This window comes from Rhinichthys klamathensis, unplaced genomic scaffold, assembly GCF_029890125.1.
Source record: "Rhinichthys klamathensis goyatoka isolate OS25496 unplaced genomic scaffold, OSU_Roscu_1.1 h1tg000015l_1, whole genome shotgun sequence".
Lineage (NCBI taxonomy): Eukaryota > Metazoa > Chordata > Actinopteri > Cypriniformes > Leuciscidae > Rhinichthys > Rhinichthys klamathensis.
The window spans coordinates 3,601,789-3,622,300 of record NW_026606567.1 but is presented as its reverse complement, the minus strand read 5'-3'; the positions used below and the strand labels follow the sequence as shown (position 1 = coordinate 3,622,300).

Here is a 20,512-nt window from a genome sequence, read left to right as displayed (position 1 = left end):
TGTACTTAATTACAGAATGGTAGATTTCGATGTGACTTTTTCATGTATTACGTAAATACAGGTATAAGGCCAAATACCTGGAGAAGTGCATTCAAAAACGCCACAGAAATCAGATATCCTCCAAAATAAAATCCTTTATTACAAACACCACACATTCTTTAAACAAACAATGTTCGGAAAATAAAGGTCCCCCACCCAAAAACAGCCAAACGCTACAACGACCCGACACGTCACAACTTTCACAATCACGTAACCATTTAAAACAATGTCACATGTGCATTCATAATTTAAAAGAAAAGCCTATGATTACAGGCAAAATCATGAAATGTAGCTGGGCAAACAGAGGAAGAAAAAAAAAAATCATAAAACTAATGATTTACAGCTTGAGACGATGCATCTTTATACATGTCTGAATGGTTAAAATCACTCAAGGACTGCGTGTCCCGTCACTGCATGTTAACAAATATCAGGTCCTCGCATGCGTCGCTTTGGGTTCGTATGTCCCTCTTGAGGGCAGTAGTTTAGGGGGAGTTCACAGATTTAAAGTAACTAAACTAAAATAAAAATACACATACTTCAAAAGAAACATGGAAATACACTATTTTGCACAATGTTTAGATACCACTATTGTGTTTTAGTTCAGATGTTGGTGACAAACCAAAAGAAAATCAAGAACGATAGAATCAGAAAGGATGATGCTCCTTGTTTGGAAGTGATGGTGCAGGACCAGCACAGGAAGGAAGGCAGGTTTATCGATACTGGTAGTTCATACTGGGATCTCCCCGGCCGTACCCTACTGGTCCGCTGTTGAAGGAGGCGGGGCTACCGCCGAAATTCTGGTTGGCTCCGCCCTGTGAGTTGTAGTTTGACTGGTTGTTGTAACCTATGAGACAGACCAATCAGAATTTAGGAAACACAGTAAAACACCACAATCTCTTTACCCTGACTCACTAATATTGCCTTCACTTGCTATGGAAATTTCTTGCAGTTGTAATTGAGCTTGTGTTCAAGTGCTTTGTTGTCGGAAAAAATAGGGATCATGGAGGACAAATCTTATAAAAGCCAAAATGTATTTAAAGTCCCAATGTGGTGAAAATCAACCTTTTAATGTTGTTTATATGTCTATGTGGTGTTTTTAATATGCTTTAAGTCAAACCATGTACAAATTGCTGAGTATTTTCACCTTAAAACTGCAGTAAACCAAAGAGCTGGTGTGGGTGAGTGGAGGCGGGGCTAATTTGCATATTCATAGATCCACATATATTAAATGAGGTAAGGGTGTAGAGTTACATTCAAGCTATTTTAAGGCATGAAGAATGTTTTTTTTTTCAAGGAAAAATGTTTAAATGTGTCATTTTGATGATCAAAGATGAGTTTTAAGAGATAAAAATATTGACTACAGGCAGTACAGGGGGACATTAAGATATTTCATTTTTAATAAAAATGCAGCGTCCCATTCGTTGACAACCATATAATCATTCACCACGCCATCTAGAAAGTCATCTTGGAATTTCGGTCAAATACATGCCATCCATTTTAACGGTGTATAAAACATACAATAGGCTTCAAATGGTTGTTCATATATGTAAATATGCACTACTTTAATGACAAGTCATTTACTGCCCTCATAACTTGGAAACGTGGGCATCAAAATGATCTCAGATTTTCCCAGTAGTAAATACAACTTGATAGGTCGTTCAGGTCCAATTAAATTCTGACTAGGAAGCTCATATTTAAGCTAATTCTGATAGCATGTGAAAGCAGTATAAATCACAATGTTTTCATCACCTTCATAGCTGTAGTCCTGTCCTCCGGTCACCTGCGAGGGATAAGCAGTGCTGTAGTTGAAGTTTCCTCCTCCTCCTCCTCCACCTTGAGCCTGGCCGAAGTTCTTCTTCTGTCCGAAGCCCTGGCCGTACTGACCAAAGGAAGCCCCTTGGCCTGCTCCGGGTCCTTGAGGCTTGTTGTTTTGGTGCATGGGCGGCTTCTTAACGGGTGGTTTGGGGGTTCCCGTAGGGGAGGTGAACCCGACATCACTCTGGTAATACGAGCCAAAACCGCCCACTCCTCCTGCCGCTCCGACAGAAGACGTGTTTGTGCCTGGACCTGACGCTCCCGGACCCGAGGACACCGATCCGCCATTAGACCCTCCGTTATTATAGAAATCTGAAGCGGAATAACACGGCACAAGTCAAACAGACTGCTCAGAGGGACATTAATTGTAATTCAGTTCACATCATAAATCTGAAGGCTTTTACAGAATCATCATTTTATTGGGCTTTAGGTTAAAAACATATTGCTGTACAATGCAACTTTGTACAAAATTAACATCCATACAGAGTCGTCATGTTAATTTAACATTAACAAATTAAACTGTGGGATAGGACAGTCCTTCTCAATGTCTTGCGTCACTGACTGGATGACCAATGGAGGTTCAATAAAACCAGACTATTTTCTGGCTTTATGGCAATGGAACGGTCAACGCTGTACTTTACTTTCCATTTAAAATGCATGCAAATGCCAATTATAAAGGCCGGAAAATGCAAAAGCTGGTGCAAAGTCGTTTCACATTTCACAGCTACAAAGAGTGCTGAATTCTGACCTGCGAATTCGTATCACATGAAGACGGATATCCACTAGAAGACTAAAGTCATGGCTTGACCTTTGAATTGAACAAACCGTAACACTACACTAGGAAAGTGGAGTAGAATGTATTTAACTATTTATTGATATATTTCCAAATGTTGAATTTGTTTTGTTTGAGTGTGATGTCATTTTAAGAAATTCTGTGTGCTCAAAGTCTACGCGGATTTGCACTAATTTTGTTTTCTAAAACTTGTTGCGTGTGGTCTGAAAGCAACTGCGCCAATATAGTATGTGTATAATGTATGCATATGTTTGTTTTTGTTGATTGAAATCATTTTCATTCTGCTCAAACATTTGGCAAAGAGCCTCAATTTAATCCTAATACCAAATAAAACTTCCCACAAAAAAAAAATCTTTGCTAAACCTGATGCAAATCTATTTTTCAAGAAATATTCAAAGAAACTTTACATAGATATCACAGGTTTGTAAAGTAACTCAAATTTATTGCAAAAAATAAAGTAATCCACAAACATCAATTTTAAAAAACAAAAATGCAGCAAATATGCCTGCGTTTGTTCAATGGTTCACAGAATTAAATTCAAAATCTGTGCCAACTCATTCACAAACAATGGATTTCACCACAATTAAAAAAAGAAAAATAAATAAACTTGAAAAAACAATTAAAAACATGGCAATGTATAGAAGTTACTTCCTATTTTAGAAAAAAATCCGTCGGGAACACTACTTCAGGAAAAACAACTAAACTGTAGGCAAAAAATGGCTTATACAGTGATTCAGAGCTGCAGTGAAGATACAGTCATGATGAAATGTCAGTCCGCTACTTTTGTGACCATCCGTCAGCCAATCAGACTACTCGAGTGCACTGATTGTGGCACAGATAATGTCAGATTTTCCATAGCAACTGTAGGCAGAAACTCCCATTCACATCCACAGTGTTAGTTGATCGGTGGGTGCAGGTTTTTTGAGGTGAGATTGTGGGTGATACATCACGAGGAAACGAGTTCAAAATGCGGGTAACCAGTGTTTTTCCCCCTCGGTCTCTATTGTTCATTTCACGTTTGTGTGCTTATTGAAAACAGGGCGGTTTATGTCGCAAACTCGTGGTAGCCATAGGAGTCTGAGACAAAGTCACCTAAAGGGTGAGACAGAGCAGAGAAGCACAGAATTAGACGTCTTCTGTGTTCGGCATGCCATGACAAATGTCACCGGGCATATGATGTCAATCAGTTATCATTAAGGTCAAAGATAGTTTTCTGTGCTTTTTTTTTTTTTTTTTTTTTTTTTAGATTTCTCTGCTCCGGTCACCCTCAAGGCGGCTTTCCTCAGAAAGAGTGGCGTTGGCATGTTGGGAACATTTCTCGTTTTTCGCCGAGGAAAGTTTGCGTCCCATGGCACAACAAAGCAGAGAAATGTAAAATCAAAAGGAAAATACAATAACGGATGCCTACATAAACTCAAAGACATCATCAAAAATGTCCTAAAAACAACTAGAGTAGCGGTTTTAATACATCCAGGGCTATTATATGTGCACAGATTTCTTTACTTGAGAGAAATTCAAAAATAACTGAGGAAATTAAATTGGCAATAACTTGTGCCATTAATACAAGTCTTACAGCTAGAAACAAATTAATTAGGATATAAAGACAATGGGTATTAAATTAAAATGTAACCTAGTAAAAATCAATGGCCCCAGTGACAAATAGGAAAATACTCACTGTAGCCAGAGTTGTTATTGCCACCATATCCATACGTCCCATATCCACCTAAAAAGAGGACAAGAATATGCATGTTCAAATGCAAGTCAACAGGACTTTTGTTTTATTGTCTGCAAAGCAGTTTAGACATAATTTGATGTGAACTTATGTTCGTAGCACAAACAGTTCAGGATGGGCGTTAAGTGGACCCAAGCATTGATATTCATGATGTATTTCTTTCACCCTTTAGGCAACAATTTGTTGTTTAGCCAAAATTTACATTGGGGTAAACATTTGTTAAAAACCTTTCAAAATTGCAACATTTATTTTTTCACCACTAGTTTTTGATAAACTAAGTGGAAGTTTTAAATTCATAACTCAAATGAGCACACAAGTGTATTTGAAAAATACTACATTTTAACTAGCCATGAAAAGTTTAGGAATCTCACTATATGTCTATTTAAATAATGCAATACATATTCATATCAAAACATTTTTAATGCAATTTATTAATTTTAATAGCACTAAACTAAAACAAAATACATATCAATAAGACAATAACTAAACAGCACTGAAAAAAGCTGGAAAATTTCAGGGCATGTAAACCTTTCCACATTATAGAACATAGAAATAATAATTTAAAAAATTGGACATCAAATACTTTGTGTGTGTGTATATATATATATATATATATATATAAATGTGTTCCAAAAGTGTTAAGAATTGTGGCAGTTAATATTAAAATTGTTGATACATTTCAGGGTGACAGCTACTGGTGTGTAGTTTTTAGCCATTTTTAGTGAAAATTAGGTATTTGTTTTATACAAACGTTGCAATTCTGCTACACTGGGTCTCTTACTGTTAAGGTTTGTCCAAATCCTTAAAACAAAGACAGCACTGGTGTACCTTGATTGAATCCTCCGCCATTGTTAAATCCCCGGCCTCGGCCCCTGCCACGTCCTCTCCCTCGGCCCCTGGGATTGGCCATCATGTCAGCAGGTGGCCCACTCAGCATCCCAAATCCAGTGGGGTGCTGCAGCCACCAAATCAGACCATTAAAGAGAGAATATATAAGAGGAGATTTCAACGTCACTGAACACAGAATAACAACGATGTACCATTGGAGCCATTTTCTTTTTTTTGTTTGCCTCTGAGTTGGAGCCCTCTGGGAAGAGCTTCTCCAGGGCTGCCAGTGCCGCGTAGGCCTTCGCCACCTTTTTATTGGACCCGGTACCCTGGAACTTCTGTCCGTCGATCTCCACCTGGAGGCGGGAATGAAAAACAGAAGGCATGGATATTTTGTCGGTCTAGAATAAATACTGTGAATCTGTGATGTGAAATCGCCCTTAGAAAGGAAGCGATAGGTAAACTAGAATGCGTCTCTGACGACGTGCCCTCACCTCCATGACGAAGCGTTTGTCGTGGCTTCCACCGGTCTCAGAGATGAGCTCGTACTTCAGTCCTCTGCGTTTTTCATTGAGCTCCATGACAGGGTTCTTTCCATGTTTTGTAAGGATGGGCCCCTGCTGCCGAGCGCTCTGAGAGAGCAAGGAAGACACAAGCTCTTATAATACCCAATAACACACAACACTGGAGGTTTGATGTGACTAACCAGTCCAAATTAAATCATAATGAAGTTTAATTTGCATTTTCCTTCATGAATAACATGACAATAACATAAAAGTTTGGTTTCGGTCTCTTCTGCTCTTAAATACAATAAAAACAGTAATGTCAAAAAAATTCTTTGAACAAAGTTCAAAAGAGCAGCATTTATTATAAATGTCTTTACTGTCACTTTGTTCGAGAGTGGTGTGTGTTAATATAGAACGGTAATTAAACTGACTACCTGTGCATTAAACGGTTTTATTGCACACCTTACAGCCAATCAGAACAGAGTATTCAGACCGACCATGGTATAAAATTGCTTGGTCATTATAAGGCTAATCATTTTCCAAAATTAAAATGTAGTGCAATCTGTAGTAATTACAAATTTGTCCTTATAAGCCACTATCTGGGTTCATGTTATAAAGATGATCTTAAATACCTCATCAGTGGGGCTTTCTGAGGTTGGCACCGTTTCTGGCTCCATTTGGGTCACTGGGGGCAAAGTCTCCTGTGTGGTCACTGGCTCCTCCTGTTTCACCTGTTCAGCTCCTTTTTGCTCCACTCCCGTTGGCAGACCCATATCTTGCAAGACCTGGAGAAGGAATTAAAAAAACTAAATTCAGTTTCTGCTAGGGCTGTAAAAATCCACAGGTAAAATTCACAGATTTTAGTTTTTCAATATGATTGATATTTCTGTTGAAAAGGAAAGTCATTATTACATTCGAAACATTCTGAATCAAGAAATTCATTGATTTAAAAAAAAAAAAAAAAGTTTGTATGTAGCTTTTATGGCAAAACCAAAACAAAAAAGCACAACAACTTTAAAGTCGTCAAGAAATCAAATTTTACCATTCGTATTTTTATATATTGTAGTGTTTATTATAAATGATTTATCTGTGCACTTCATTTTTTTATTTTATTCATGTACCCTTATAATCAAATACGTTACCCTTCCCTCCCCCCTCGAAACGACTTCTCTTCAGATCAAAAACTATTACTAGAGGGCGTGGCTATTGGGGTCTGTCTCGTTTCTGGCCCGCCTCTCAGAAACCTGTCAGTGTCTGACAGCCAGCAAATATGGTGTTTAGGTGCTTTTTTGGTTGCGCTCCTCGCGTCCTCTTTCCTATCCCTAAACAACCACTTCTGCGTGCCCGCTGGCTCGAATTCCTGCATATCGAAGGAGGAGGAATAATGGCAAGTTCGCGTCTGTGTGCAAGGGTGAACTTGACTATCAGCCGCCTCATCTTGGTTCGCGGGAGGCTCATATAAATGTGGGGTGATTCCTTCCGGAAAATTTGGCTGCTCGGCCTCGTTCTCATCGTCGGGTTCCTCAAGTAAAAATTCTTCATGGGAGGGTAACGGTGGTGAGTCCGGTGGAGAGAAATCCTCCACAACTGACTGTGAACCAAACCTATCAAATGTCATTCAAATCTGCCTACATTTTGTTAGCAACGCCCAACCTCCAACGATCCAATCAATTCCCGAAGGACGAAATCAAGCCCCGCCCTACATTTTTTTCTAATTTCAGAAGCCGTTTCACTCGGATACACGTCACATTAAGGAAAAAAGGACAAACTCAACTACCGTTTCATGACGACTTTAAAGTGTTTCAGACCAAGTCAAATAATTTATCAGTTTCTTACTTTGACAGCTACATGTAGTTTAGCAGTGCGTTTAGAGGGACCAGAAGCTTCAAAGTTCTTCCCGTCCACCTCTACAGCCATGGTGAACACCGGCACATGGACCGGCCCGGTCTGAGAGATGAGTTTGTACTGTAGACCCGGCTTCAGCTGGTTCAGACGCATCAGAGCATTCATGGCCTGTGGCGGCTCTGCCTTCTCCTCTGGAGCTGAACAGCAGAATACAAGGTAAGTGTTTTGTGCAATGTGTGCAAAACTCCACCACAAGCGAATTATGAACATATGAAGAGCGTTTACATTTCTTTTGCAATTTCTTCTTCTTCTTGTTTGGATTCTTCTCATCGGTGGACTCCTCCTCCTCCATGGGGCGTTTCATTGGAGGAACATAGGTTGTGCTGGGTGGGATTTGAACTATGCAGATAAGACACACACACACAAAAAAAAATCAAGTTTCACACAAAACCATCCATCAAGTAAGTAATGAAAAATATCCACAGCCAGTCCATCTTACCCGTGTAGTCAATAGGAGTGTCACTCCGAGGTTTTCTGGGCATTTTTGAAGGAAGCGGATCCATTCCAAGTACTTTGTGCAGCTGTCCAAAAGCTGAAAGCCTTAAGGCATGCTGTCAATCAAAAAGACGACAATGTCACCCATAGAGCTCAAATGAGATCTCTAAACAAATGAATGGAAAAATGTAATTAAAAAAAGCGGAATAATTTATTGACAAACCTGAGCACTCTGAGTGACGTCCTCCCGCTGCTGGCGATCCATGTGACTGATGGCATCTGTTGCTTCCTTTTCACAAGGGTCACAAATGCCTGAACCATCTGAAAGCAGACAAAATATCAAAAGCATTTTTGTAGTATGCTATACTTCTCAATCATTCATTATACTGATGACTGGTTAATACAACAACAGGAACCAGAAAATTTCACAGCTAAAGGGGTTGAATGGATTCAAAACGGTCTCAATTACTGCCAAACGCAGGCAGACAGTGTTTTTGTAATCTATTTTAGATGTTAATTTAGATTCTTACCAGCCATGAGGATTCCAGATGCGAGACACTCAAGAACTCTGCGGAGAGCTTCTCCTGCTCCCATTGGCCGATTCCCAGTGCCAATCGCCTTCTCGCACAGCAGTTCTAAGGGCTTCAAGAAACAAGAGCTGCATTACATGGATGCCAACATGTGAATAATATAATAAGCAAACCATTTATTTATATCAAGAAAAAAAGACCAACGCTTATAGCTAAAATTGAGAATGAATTCTCAAATCGTCAATTACAATACACATTTACATGGATATTCAAGGAAGAAAAAACTAAATGAATTCTTCCATGTAAATTGTGATGAAATAAATTCATTACAATTATTTGGTAGGTCACATAACATAGCGAATGTAGTACATCCGGGATTACACTCATCCTACACACACTCATTCTATATAGAACATGCTTTTTTTTTTTTGCAGTCGTGAAGTTATTACTTATTCAAAACAATTAACTACTCAGGGCATGTGATTTTGGACACAGCCGCAATCTGATTAGAATGAACACCCATTTTCTATTATGCAGCGCTGATTTGCACCACAATGGAAACAATGCATAAATTTACACCAGCTTAAGCTGCAGTTTAAAAAAACCATTGGTCATCCCTGGTTGTTTTCGTACTTACCCATCCTCGCAAAGGGGCCCAGGTGGGAACACGAGCACAGAGGTCCCTAAGGATACGGATGACGATCACACAGGAGCGGAGCCCATTAGCCCTGGCCTAGAGACAAAAGCAGGAGGGATACAATCCACCGGTTAATCTCATGGACTCAATGTGGCACTACACCAAAGCAATAAACAAACAAACAAAAGGGGTGAGATTTGCCGATACTGAATAATGTGTCGATAAGCATTAACAATGTAAAGGTGACGAATGATTAAGAGGTACAACAAAAAAAGCATATCACTCAGTTGAGAAGCTACATATATGACAGATATTAAGAGAGGAGATTAAATACATTATGCTGAAGAGATGAAGAACACAACAGAGCTCGTGTTTGAGGCTGGCCTTCTGATTAGATATTAAATACGAGTTGATAGAAGTGAGAATGTTCGAGAGGATCTGGGAAATGCAGCTGCATTTTTAAAGCACTGCAGGGCATCAATGAAAGCATGAATACGCTAAAATGGCGGAAGAGGTGCAATATTCCTTTTTGGCATGAAAAAAGCTGACGATGCCAAAACAACGTGAGATTTTTGCAGGGTATTGAAGTAAAACATCTCACGCTTTTAATAATGTTCCAAGTTCAATAAAAGCTTAGCAGGCAACATTTGTGGCATAACACCTCAGTTTGTTTAGCAAAGGGAACAACAGCATATCACTGTTTATTATTTGATCAATAAAGCTATAAAAACAACTATTAATTTGATTATCTAGTGCTTTATGGATAATTATATTCACATTCCAAAGTTTGGGGTCAGGAAGATTTGTTCATGTTTTTAAAAAGAAGTCTCCTATGCTCGCCACGGCTGCATTTATTTGATAAAAATGCAGTAAAAACAGTAATACTGAAAAGAAATACTATTATAATTTAGCAAAACTATTGAAGTAATACACTTTTTTTATATTATTCCTGCAATTATTTATTATCTATGTTGAAAAACGTTTTTGTACTGTTTATTTTTTTGGAAAGCATGATAAGACTTGGCGGGACAAATCATCCCTTTCTGGTTTCCTTGCACGTCTAATGCAAAAGCTACAGTTTTGTAGCAGTTGAAATTCTGGATATAACTTTACACAAGTGTCATGGCTAGACTTTTGAAAAGTGGTGCATTTTAATGTTTGTTTCCTGCCTGCATTCCCTTAACACGAAGTCACCAAAGTTAACTTTTGGCACTCAATATTATGCAAAAAAAAAATGCTGATGCATTGAACCAAGAACATTACAATGAGGAAATTACATCGGGAACGATAAAACTACAACTACATGACTCCGACAAGTCAAGTGTCAAACGGTGCGGCTGGCTTCAGAAATATTGCACCCGACATTTGCATTAAAATATTTACATTTAAAATTAAGGTGATCAAAAACATGAAGTATTAAACTGGACCGTAAAAGTGGCAGTTGATGACATGTCAAAAGGGTAATAAACAGTTTATCGAGGTGATAATAAACTTAGTTAAATTAGCCAGGCAGAGGTCAAAGATGTCCTTGGCAACGCAACTCAAACCTAACCAGCAAGAATGTGACATTTTACCAGAGGCAAATACACTCCCATAAATAAAATCTACACAGATACACTGAAAAGAAATTCACACAAACTGGAAAAAAAAAAATACAGCATGAAATAAGGTTAACACAGATACAAAATTAAAAACAAACTCAACTACTAGAAGACAAATAAAGACAAGATGCAAACCTGGAACCACTTGGCGTGGCGGAGGGACGCCAAGGCAGTCAGGCATTTCTGCCTGTCCAGTACATCCGGGGGATCGTTGACTGATAGCGTTTCTATTGGCAGGTGGAATAAGAAGACAAGGTACAGTTTGACCAAGGGGTTTTTCTGTCTCACGGCCAGGGGGGAGGAGGCAGATGACCCCTACCAAAGGCAGTGGAGGGGAGAGGAGGGGGAACCCCCCCAAACAAAAGCAACCCTTCCTGTGCAAGTACACAACAGCAAGGACAGAAACCTACAAGTGGGCGGAGCATTCGGCTCTGTTCCAAACCCAAGTGAGGCGACACTTGACAACAAAATGGATTAATCTAGTCGTTTCCTACCTTATTTTCAACACAAATATATTGAATGAGACTTTTTATAAAAGCAGAATCATTTTAAATGTATTTTACATATGATAAGACAAAAAAAGCATTTCGATTGGTAGGCTAGAGATCGTTCAAATCAAATTGAATTAAAATTTAAAGCATTCTAGCTTATTCGAATACGTGCAAGTACCAAAATATACAGTACACAGAAATATTAAGACGGAACCATTTTAACGATAATGGATAAAATACATATCTGTATAAAATGAGCATCACACATTTTAAATAAAATATTTAACTGAGCTCGCCATAAAACCATCATATCGCTTTGGATAAAAGCATCTGTCAAAATGCATAAATGCAAAGGTCTGGAATAGCCTTAACCACAAAAGATTTTGACAGCAATTTCCTGCCAACTGACTGAAACCGTCTTCACCTATAGATGGCGTCTAGGTAGGCAGCTCACTATGATTTGGAACAGAACCCCTGCAGCTGTATTTTGAGGCATGAAGGTGCACAGTGAGTGAATGTTGTTGGGAGGTTCTTGTCTGGCTAAATATAATATATGTATCAGTGTGTGATACAGAACTGTGTGTTCATTTGTGTGTTGGTGTGACATGGGGGAACCCCTCCCCCTCGCCCCCTTGTTTGTTTTTCTGGGTGCACTGCCTTGCCCCTTCCGAGACAGAGAGCGTCCAGTTGGTCAAAGGTCCAGCGTCCCTAAAATTGACAAACTAGAAGGCTTGACAGAGAGAATCAGATTTTGAACCACAGGCAGCAGTAGTCAGATACACAAGAGGTATGATTAAAACGAGTCCACACTGCAGCAAAACTGATGGCTTGTGATGGTCAAAGGCAGGCGTCACTAATCATGGGGTCACAGATAGGGCTAGGCTTTGAGTTCAGCCTCAAATTTGCTCCCAATTGACCCTTCGCTAAGCCCTGCCACCCTTGGTTATGGTTGCTCCGCTCAGATGAGTTTCAAAAGAACCAATTAGAGATTCAGGCTTTTTGTTTCTCAGTAAAATGTGCTCAAAAAGTGGTAAAACTCAATTGCAAGGATTGGATTAAACTGTGACATTATCTGTCATTTGTCTTTAAAGACATTTAATTACAGTAATAGAACTCAAAACAGCAGAATCTCAAAAGAAAAAAGCATTTCTTTTTAAAGGAATTGTAGGATGACTAAACTGTTTCTATCGTCTCTCTAACTACTAGAGCAGTTCATAAACATGGCATTCAGTTATTAGCATTAAGTCAGGCACAGATGTAGGCATTACATCTAATGTTTTAGGTTTTCATTTGGGAAAAACCAAATCCAATGCACTTGTCAATTTAAAAGATTGAGCAACAACATTTTACCATATTTTGGATCAAATCGTACAAAAATTATGCAAACAGACAGAACTTCTATGGACAAACATCAGAAAAGACCAGAAACTTGTCAGATAAAATGGAGAATGGCTAAAGCAGCTCAGATTGGATTGCAAAGCAGGGTTTAGCGAAAGGTCAATTGTTTTCTCTCACCGAAACATGTTTTTATTTCAGTATTTTCCCTGTCCAACACTGTAGCCCTGAACAAGCCCTTTACTAGACTTAAAAGTCTGCCCACGATGCTCTTAACTACAGATTCGTTGAGATGCTGTGACCATATATTATCAGGCTGTATTTTACCGAGTCTAATCTTTTTGTTACATTGTGTCCTACTGTCTAGCATTATCTATAACCCTCCTGCCCTCCGTCCAGTCTCTGTCAACAAGACCCGGTGAACAAACCAGAGCTCGACAATACTTCTGCTTCTCATTTTTGCTGCAATGCAAACTGTTCCATTTCTTCTCCATTATATGAACACATGCAAACAACAAGGTTTGTGATTTTGTTTCTTAATTCTCAGTAAGCCTTCAGTAAAATCTCCTGGAACTGGGTCTTATTTGAAGCTTTACCCATCACTTATGTTACTGTATATTGGGCCGTCAACACTTTAACATCATGCTGCATGGAACTGAGAGACTTCAGGTGGCAGTAAACATAACAATCTGTGTTACATGACTAGTCTGTACACAACATCCCCAAGCTCTATTGAAGGCCCAATAAACAATATCCCTGCCTGAGTCCATCCCATCTGCATTTGCTGTTTCTGGGGTCGTGGGCGTGGTTAGAGGAACCATAAGGCATGTGATTTCAAACCTACCCCCGGCAGCCTGCTTCTCAGCCTCCTCCCTCACGAGAGGTGAAGTCAGGTGAATGGTGAGGGTCAGCGGTGGCTCTTTAGAGTTTTTGATGACAATGGTGGCATCACGGATACAAGGTTTAACGTCATATTTTTCCTCTGTGATGAGCTGCAGGACAGATCAATGAGGTTTCCACATGATTTATCATGACATCCTGGCTTTTTAGACAATGTTCAAAGTGTTAAAATTACAGATGCATGTATACCTTAAGCTGCACAGCGAGGTTCTCTGCCACTTTCTTCAGCAGGGTGATGGTGGGTTTGTCTTTGCACAACAGCACGAGCTCCAGGTCAAGATCTCCCTTCAGCAGGAGACCTTTAGCTACCAGCCCCACACGCATGACTCCACGCAGGGAACGCGTGGGCTGATCCATGGACTTTGGTTCACTGGAGGACAAAATCTGGAGTTACATGAGAGATACTAATAACTAATCATATAGTCACAGAGAAGATTAAATTAAAAGATCACTGACGTCTCCTTCTCGGCGTCTCCATCGGACTCCAAGGTGATCTCTTTGGTATTTCCTTTCTCCTGATCGTCCAGCCAATCAGAGACAGCCTTGAGGGCACGTTCGGTGTGGGACACCATGTTCTGCACCCCTTCCAGCTCCTCCTGGGTGGGATAGATGGCCGAGTGCTTAGCCATCACATGACGGTCATCATTCACAAAGATGCGCATGGAGCGATGACGAAGAGGAGGAGGCTTCATGGAAACAAAGACAGAAAAACATAAATATACATTACATTAATTTATATACATATATAACTTAATATATACACATTCATTTAAACCAAACGGTTGGGCGCATACACTACCTTTAAAACGTTTTTTTTTTTTTTTTTTTTTTTACAAATGAATACTATAGCCGCTTTTCCACGGTTAGGCTGAACGGTTCTAAGAACGGTAAGGAATGGTTTCAGTTATATTTCCACTTGAGCCCGGTACAGTACAGTACGATTACAAACTCTTCTCTGCCCAGATTTCTCAGCGCTGTTGGCTAACTGTTCTCGTAGAGCGTATCTGTTGTCTGGCTACCCGTTTTTCTCTGTAGCTGGCTAAGCACACTGTTTGAGCAACGTAAATAAATTAATAATAAAAGTAAAATAAATATTTGATCATCCTCCATAACGCGTTCTCCATTTACATCTCAAACTCTTGCTTTACCAAGGCAGCAACTGATGCATTTCTATTACATTCAAAAGAGCCCCGTTATCAGGCTCACAGTGGAAAATGAAACCATGTCCGTACTTGCAGAGCCGGATCGGATTTCAAAAACACTTCATACTGATCCCAAACTTCTGAACAATGAAAAATTAATCTTTTCTCTTCTCAACATTAATAAACAAACCTGAAGCTTCATGTAAACAAAAACCTTTCAAATTTCCCTAACTAGCGTGGTTGTGCTGTGTATTTTCTGGCATATTATTACTATTATTAATTAGTTCTAGATTGTGTTAATTAGCTTTAGTGAATTTTGCACTTATTGAGAGACTTCATACCAGCAGACAGAAATACATTCTTAGAATGTAGAAGCATTAAAATTAGGGCTGGACCCAAATATTCGAATATTCGTTCGGTGTTGGTTTTCGATTTGAAAATGCAACATTCAAATATTCGGGGTTTTTTTTGTTGTTGTTTTTTTTGCACACCTGGCATCCCCCTCGAAACGGTTTCGCGCTTTAATATGTTTTACACTATAAAATCTGGTGAAATATAATACTTAACATATAACTTCATTATAGCTACTTAATAAATATATTTGATGCTTCTTGGACTACTAAAAGTGTTCCTGCAACGGGAGTATTCTCTGGCCAGAGCGCAGAACAGCGGAGTTTGTGTGGACAGAAGTGCATGCCTGAGCTTGTGTTTTGGGTTAAGCTGCGTTGCTTTGACATTGTGGAAAATAGAATAATAGAAACAAAATGTATTATCCTTTTTACCGTTATTATCAATCTAAATTAATCTACTGCGAAATATTAATAGAAATTTGTGATTGTTGTTATTGAAATTGTTATTGCTACCGTGTTCTTTATTTAGGCTATTACAGGTCTTCATTTATTTTTCGTTTGTCTTTATTTAAATTTCGTTTTTATTTATTTAAATCTACCCTACATTGTCAGTGAGAATATTATAAGACTATACCTTATTAAAAATATTGCTTAAGTTAAAAGACCTGTGTGTGTGTTTTATATCACTAGTGCAGTGTCCGTTCTCGGAGCATATAAGCTCTGCTCGCGTGAGGCGCGCCGCTTCTTTATTTAAATCTACCCTAGGCTTAGGGCTGGGCGATATGGCTGAAAACTGTATCACGATATCAGTGTTTCATATCGGTCGATATCGATAATTATTGATTTTTTTATGACCCATTTAAAATAAGGACCAGGAGAAAAAATATATTACATTTAAACATTTTTATTTTAAACGTACCCTTCCTCTGATTACAATCCCAAGACAGAAATGTCCACACAACCATGGAAAACTCAAATAATTAGAATGTAAACATAAGTCTAAATTCACAATCAGACCTGCAAACTCCTCAGAGTAAAAAAGGTGACAGTGGCGCGGCGGGACGGGGGTGGTGGGGGGTTGTGATCGTACGTGCCCCCTGCTTGATTTCTTTTATGAGACATCACGGTTCGGTACGATTTCGGTACAATAAAAAGCAAAACAGAAATATATTAGGCATTTTTATAAATGTCTTAAGCCTTGTATTTTTTAAATAAGTTTTATTAATAAAGGCATAGAACCAGTTTATTTATAGTGCACTGATAATAGTTTTATATAATTGGTTTATTAATTAAACTAATAAAAAGATAGATATGAGATATGTTTGGTAATTGTACCTGAATGAATTTAAAATTAATTTGCTATATTTCAGATCAATATATTTGTTTTCCTTAATTTTAATTAACCCTAACTTTATTCTCATCAGAATTATAAATAATTGATTTCCGTATAAAATAATCTACCAACATATTTCACTTTCTTTTTTAATCAATGTGTAACTTAAAAATAAACAGATTAGTGCTCTGTTTTGAGGACAAGAAATGAAAACCAATGCGATATGATGAATGTCCAAAAGATGGAACACGCAGACTGTTTTAAAAAGGGTTGGATAAATATGTTTTGCTTTTAAAACGTGTGTGACAGTTGTAGGTTACAGTTTGACAAGAAATACAGTGTGACAAAAGCACAATGTTGTGTTTTATTGCGAGTATAGGCCTACACAAATATAAGTAAACACTTTGCAGACTGAATGATGTCCTGTATTAACAAAATGACGGAGTATGTTTTTATGTCTCCACTGTTCGATCGCGCCCGCGTGTCTCTCTCTCTCTCGCGCGCGCGGAGTCGGACACACACACACACACACACTCCAGCATTGAAATCTTGACATCGCAGCCTGTTCATTATGCTGTGTTCACATCAAACGCGAATAGAGCGAATTATCCAATAATGTTTCGCAACTCTAGCCTGCATGGCATGCAGATGAAGGGCACTCATTTTCTGCTTATCAATCGCCGGTTACTGAAGAGGAACCCAGCAGCACGAGACAACGATGTGGCGCAACAAAACTGACACGTTACATGATTGCCTGAGCGTGTCACTCCCTACGTTGCTAGGTTACCAGAGAGCGCGTGCCTTTGATAATGCAACCAAACTTGCTTCGCAACCTGTGGTTTCTTCCGACGAAGAAAAAAAAATATCGAACGTTTTATCGAACACATTTTTTATTGATATCGATCACGTGTCTATCGCGATACATATCGTTATCGTTTTATCGCCCAGCCCTACCTAGGCTACTTTGTCAGTTATTTGTTAGTGAGAAAAATATTAGACTACCATATTAAAAAAATTTGCTTAAGTTAACAGACCTGTGTGTGTTTTATATCACTAGTGCAGTGTCCGTTCTCGGAGCATATAAGCTCTGCTCGCGTGAGGCGCGCCGCTTCTTTATTTAAATCTACCCTAGGCTACTTTGTCAGTTATTTGTTAGTGAGAAAAATATTAGACTACCATATTAAAAAAATGTGCTTAAGTTAACAGACCTGTGTGTGTTTTATATCACTAGTGCAGTGTCCGTTCTCGGAACAAAGCCCTGATCGCGTGAGGCGCGCCGCTTCTTTATTTAAATCTACCCTATTTTGTCAGTAATTTGTTAGTGAGAAAAATATTAGAAGACTTATTAAAAATATTGCTTAAGTTAACAGACCTGTGTGTGTTTTATATCACTAGTGTAGTGTCCGTTCTCGGAGCATATAAGCTCTGCTCGCGCTTCCCGCTTGCACTGTTCTGTAGTTTATTAAAAGTTTATTAATTCTGAACGTGTTGCGTCTCGCCTGTCTATCTATATTGCACCAAATACGACACTGCACTCTCTTGTGAAGTCGTTTGGATGAACGGTTCTCTAAATAATCAAAATGCTAACGGACAGACAGACATAGGTTATAGAGATTCCGAAGCTTCGAATATTCGATGTTCATTACTACCGAAGCGCAAAAAATGGTATTCGGACCAGCCCTAATTGAAATACGTATACTTTACCATGATGGGTACAAAGTAGTTCTTCAGTTTGGCAGTGGTGGTCTAAATGTGGCAGAGAAATGCTGCTCCAGTTGGTCTGTAATAAAAAACAATCAGTTTTCAACTTTTCATCATTCAATATATTTTCATTATACTTTATATAATCGTCTGAAACCTACATGGTAAAATTCTTTCACAGCGCCTATTTTAAAGACCGTTTCAATCAAAATATGGTACAAAATAGTCATGTTTACATTTGTTAAACACAGGAAGCAGTTCCACGATACAAAACAGTGTCTGTGATTGTCTTGGTGGTTAATATTAAAGCAAAAATTAAAGAGAGATAAAGTGCAACCCCGTAAGAGCAATTCTGATTTCAGAATCAACATAAATCAAGGCCTAGGCCAATCCATATTTAACCCTTCTGTGTGCATCCTTGCCAATGTTCACAGTCACACAGACCACAGGAGCATCATATTCAGATCTCCATGGAGACAGTGACTCAATACAACCCATAATGTCATCCAGGTCTAAGAGATGCAGCACAACCAGCTCAGAAACTGAAACCCCTTTTTATTTACCAGACTGAAAACTGATATACAATTAACACACATGACTGACATGCCTTCCTGAAGCCATTATAACTCAAAAGAATGGGATTTTTGCCTTTCCTGAAACCTCAAACTCATTTCCTGCTATTGTCTACATGCTTGTCGCACAAGTGCTAGTAAATCAGTTGTTCACAAGTGCCATTCTCACCTTTTTATCTTTGCAGAATGTTTTTATCACTCATAGCTCCTTGAATTGTCAGTAAATGTTTGTTGATCTCACAATTCACAAGTGAACCATATCACTTCTGCAACTTCTAACTAGACTATTATTATTGGTATAAAACCATCCGAAATGTACCACCCGAAAATTTGCATGTTAAAGACTCAATTTATACTGAGAAAAAATATTTCATTGAGTAAAAAACAATGTAGTTCCTACTATGGTAAATGTTTTTATTCACTACAGTGCGGTTATGTATTATTTATTTATATAATTTTAATTATTGGTTTTAATCAAAATAATTTAGATTAAAAAAAAATTCCTGCCCGATTTTTACGGTTTCTCTCTTTAAAAATTGTTCACAGATCCCCTAGCACTCCCTAAAGGCCCCCTGACCCCACTTTGAAAACCTTTGTATTATATTAAAGTAACAAAAATACCAATGCATATAATAAAAAAAACTTGGATTTTGCACTAGTGAGACTGATTACCCCAAATATTAAAATGAAGCGTAAAAAATGACCTAAGCATTGATGTGAAAAGAATGACAAAAATGTGTAATTATTAGACTTAAACGATCATTTCACTGTACTACTTAAAATAAATATTATTGCTTCATTGCTATGAAGACTTTAATTTGGAATAACGTGTCTCTAAACAAACCCCGCAACTCTAAATCTAAAACAGATCAGTAAAAATATGATTAAAAAAAAAGAAAATCTCTTACATATTCAATGTACGCACAAGTTAAAGTGAAATTGTATCAAAATGAACACACCAGTGGAAGTAAACAAGGAAAACGCAGTATACATCACAGATGTGTGCGGCCATTTTAGTGCAGCCAAACAATGGGGACCGGTGTGCTCAAACATCTACCGTCTTTAAAAAAAAAACACTGGTCTTTAAGGTGTCATTCCTGATGGTACAATTACGATTTGCACGAAAATCTAGCTATTGACGCCAAAACATGCTTTCTAAGCAAGATACGCATTTGGTTTTGAGACACGGCCAGAGACGCCGAATGAGATAAAATGGTCGTGACCCTCCCCCCCAAACACCCCCAAAAAAACTCATTTAACTTGGTCAGAATGCTCATTTAAGTACACAATGAGACAAAACAGAAGTCTACTTTATTTATTAAGGAGTAAATGTAAGGCAAAATTATCACGTAATGCTCAATTGTCTCTGTTTTTGTCAAACTCGTGAAGAGCTAGCGTGCTAACTGCTAGCCATAGCCGTTTGCTGAGCAAATGTAACGTTATACATTTTCACTGCATATAAGTGTTGAACCAACACATTCAGGGCAAATAAGAATTATTAGATCGGGTTATTTGCAGGAAAAACATTTGAAAAACAGGTCATGTTTAAGAATATTTATGTTTTTATCTACTCACCAATGCTGCAATAAAGATGCGCCCGTTCACTATTCTGCAGCTGAAGAGAATCAGCGACAGCGTGCGCTAAGCTGGAACAGGGACACGTGATCTCAGTGAACCAATAAGATCATCCCATCCGCGACAGACCGGATGAATGGAGAGGGCGTGGTTTTGTCATTCAGACTAGTAGAGACTTCAAAATCTTTCTTTCTTTCTTTCTTTCTTTCTTTCTTTCTTTCTTTCTTTCTTTCTTTCTTTCTTTCTTTCTTTCTTTCTTTCTTTCTTTCTTTCTTTCTTTCTTTCTTTCTTT

General features: G+C 38.4%; 1 protein-coding gene across 3 annotated transcripts; it reads right to left on the bottom strand.

Moving 5' to 3' along the window:
• Positions 1-116: 116 nt before the first annotated feature.
• Positions 117-20,296, bottom strand: ilf3b (interleukin enhancer binding factor 3b). 3 transcript variants are annotated; one of them, XM_056233237.1, is made up of 19 exons: positions 20,221-20,296; positions 18,077-18,152; positions 14,004-14,233; positions 13,737-13,917; positions 13,492-13,639; positions 10,957-11,048; positions 9,221-9,316; positions 8,584-8,695; positions 8,277-8,374; positions 8,058-8,169; positions 7,844-7,957; positions 7,550-7,755; positions 6,346-6,498; positions 5,702-5,839; positions 5,420-5,563; positions 5,208-5,334; positions 4,323-4,370; positions 1,789-2,166; positions 117-883 (listed from the first exon to the last, which is right to left on the bottom strand). In XM_056233237.1, the coding sequence occupies exons 2-19, from the start codon at positions 18,077-18,079 to the stop codon at positions 750-752; spliced, it is 2,514 nt and encodes an 837-aa protein (XP_056089212.1). In that variant the 5' UTR covers positions 18,080-18,152; positions 20,221-20,296; the 3' UTR covers positions 117-749. The 3 variants fall into 3 exon arrangements, with proteins under 3 accessions (XP_056089212.1, XP_056089221.1, XP_056089229.1); XM_056233246.1 differs by having other exon boundaries at positions 5,450-5,563; XM_056233254.1 differs by lacking the exons at positions 117-883; positions 1,789-2,166 and adding an exon at positions 3,316-3,739.
• Between the last annotated feature and the right edge of the window lie 216 nt (positions 20,297-20,512).

Bases quoted from the DNA above. Each gene is read 5' to 3' on its own strand.
- ilf3b (XM_056233237.1), bottom strand. The intron at 7,756-7,843 runs GTAAACGCTCTT...TCTGCTGTTCAG, and splicing joins GAAGAAATTGCAAAAGAAAT to CTCCAGAGGAGAAGGCAGAG. The intron at 4,371-5,207 runs GTACACCAGTGC...TCCTCTTTTTAG, and splicing joins TGGCGGAGGATTCAATCAAG to GTGGATATGGGACGTATGGA.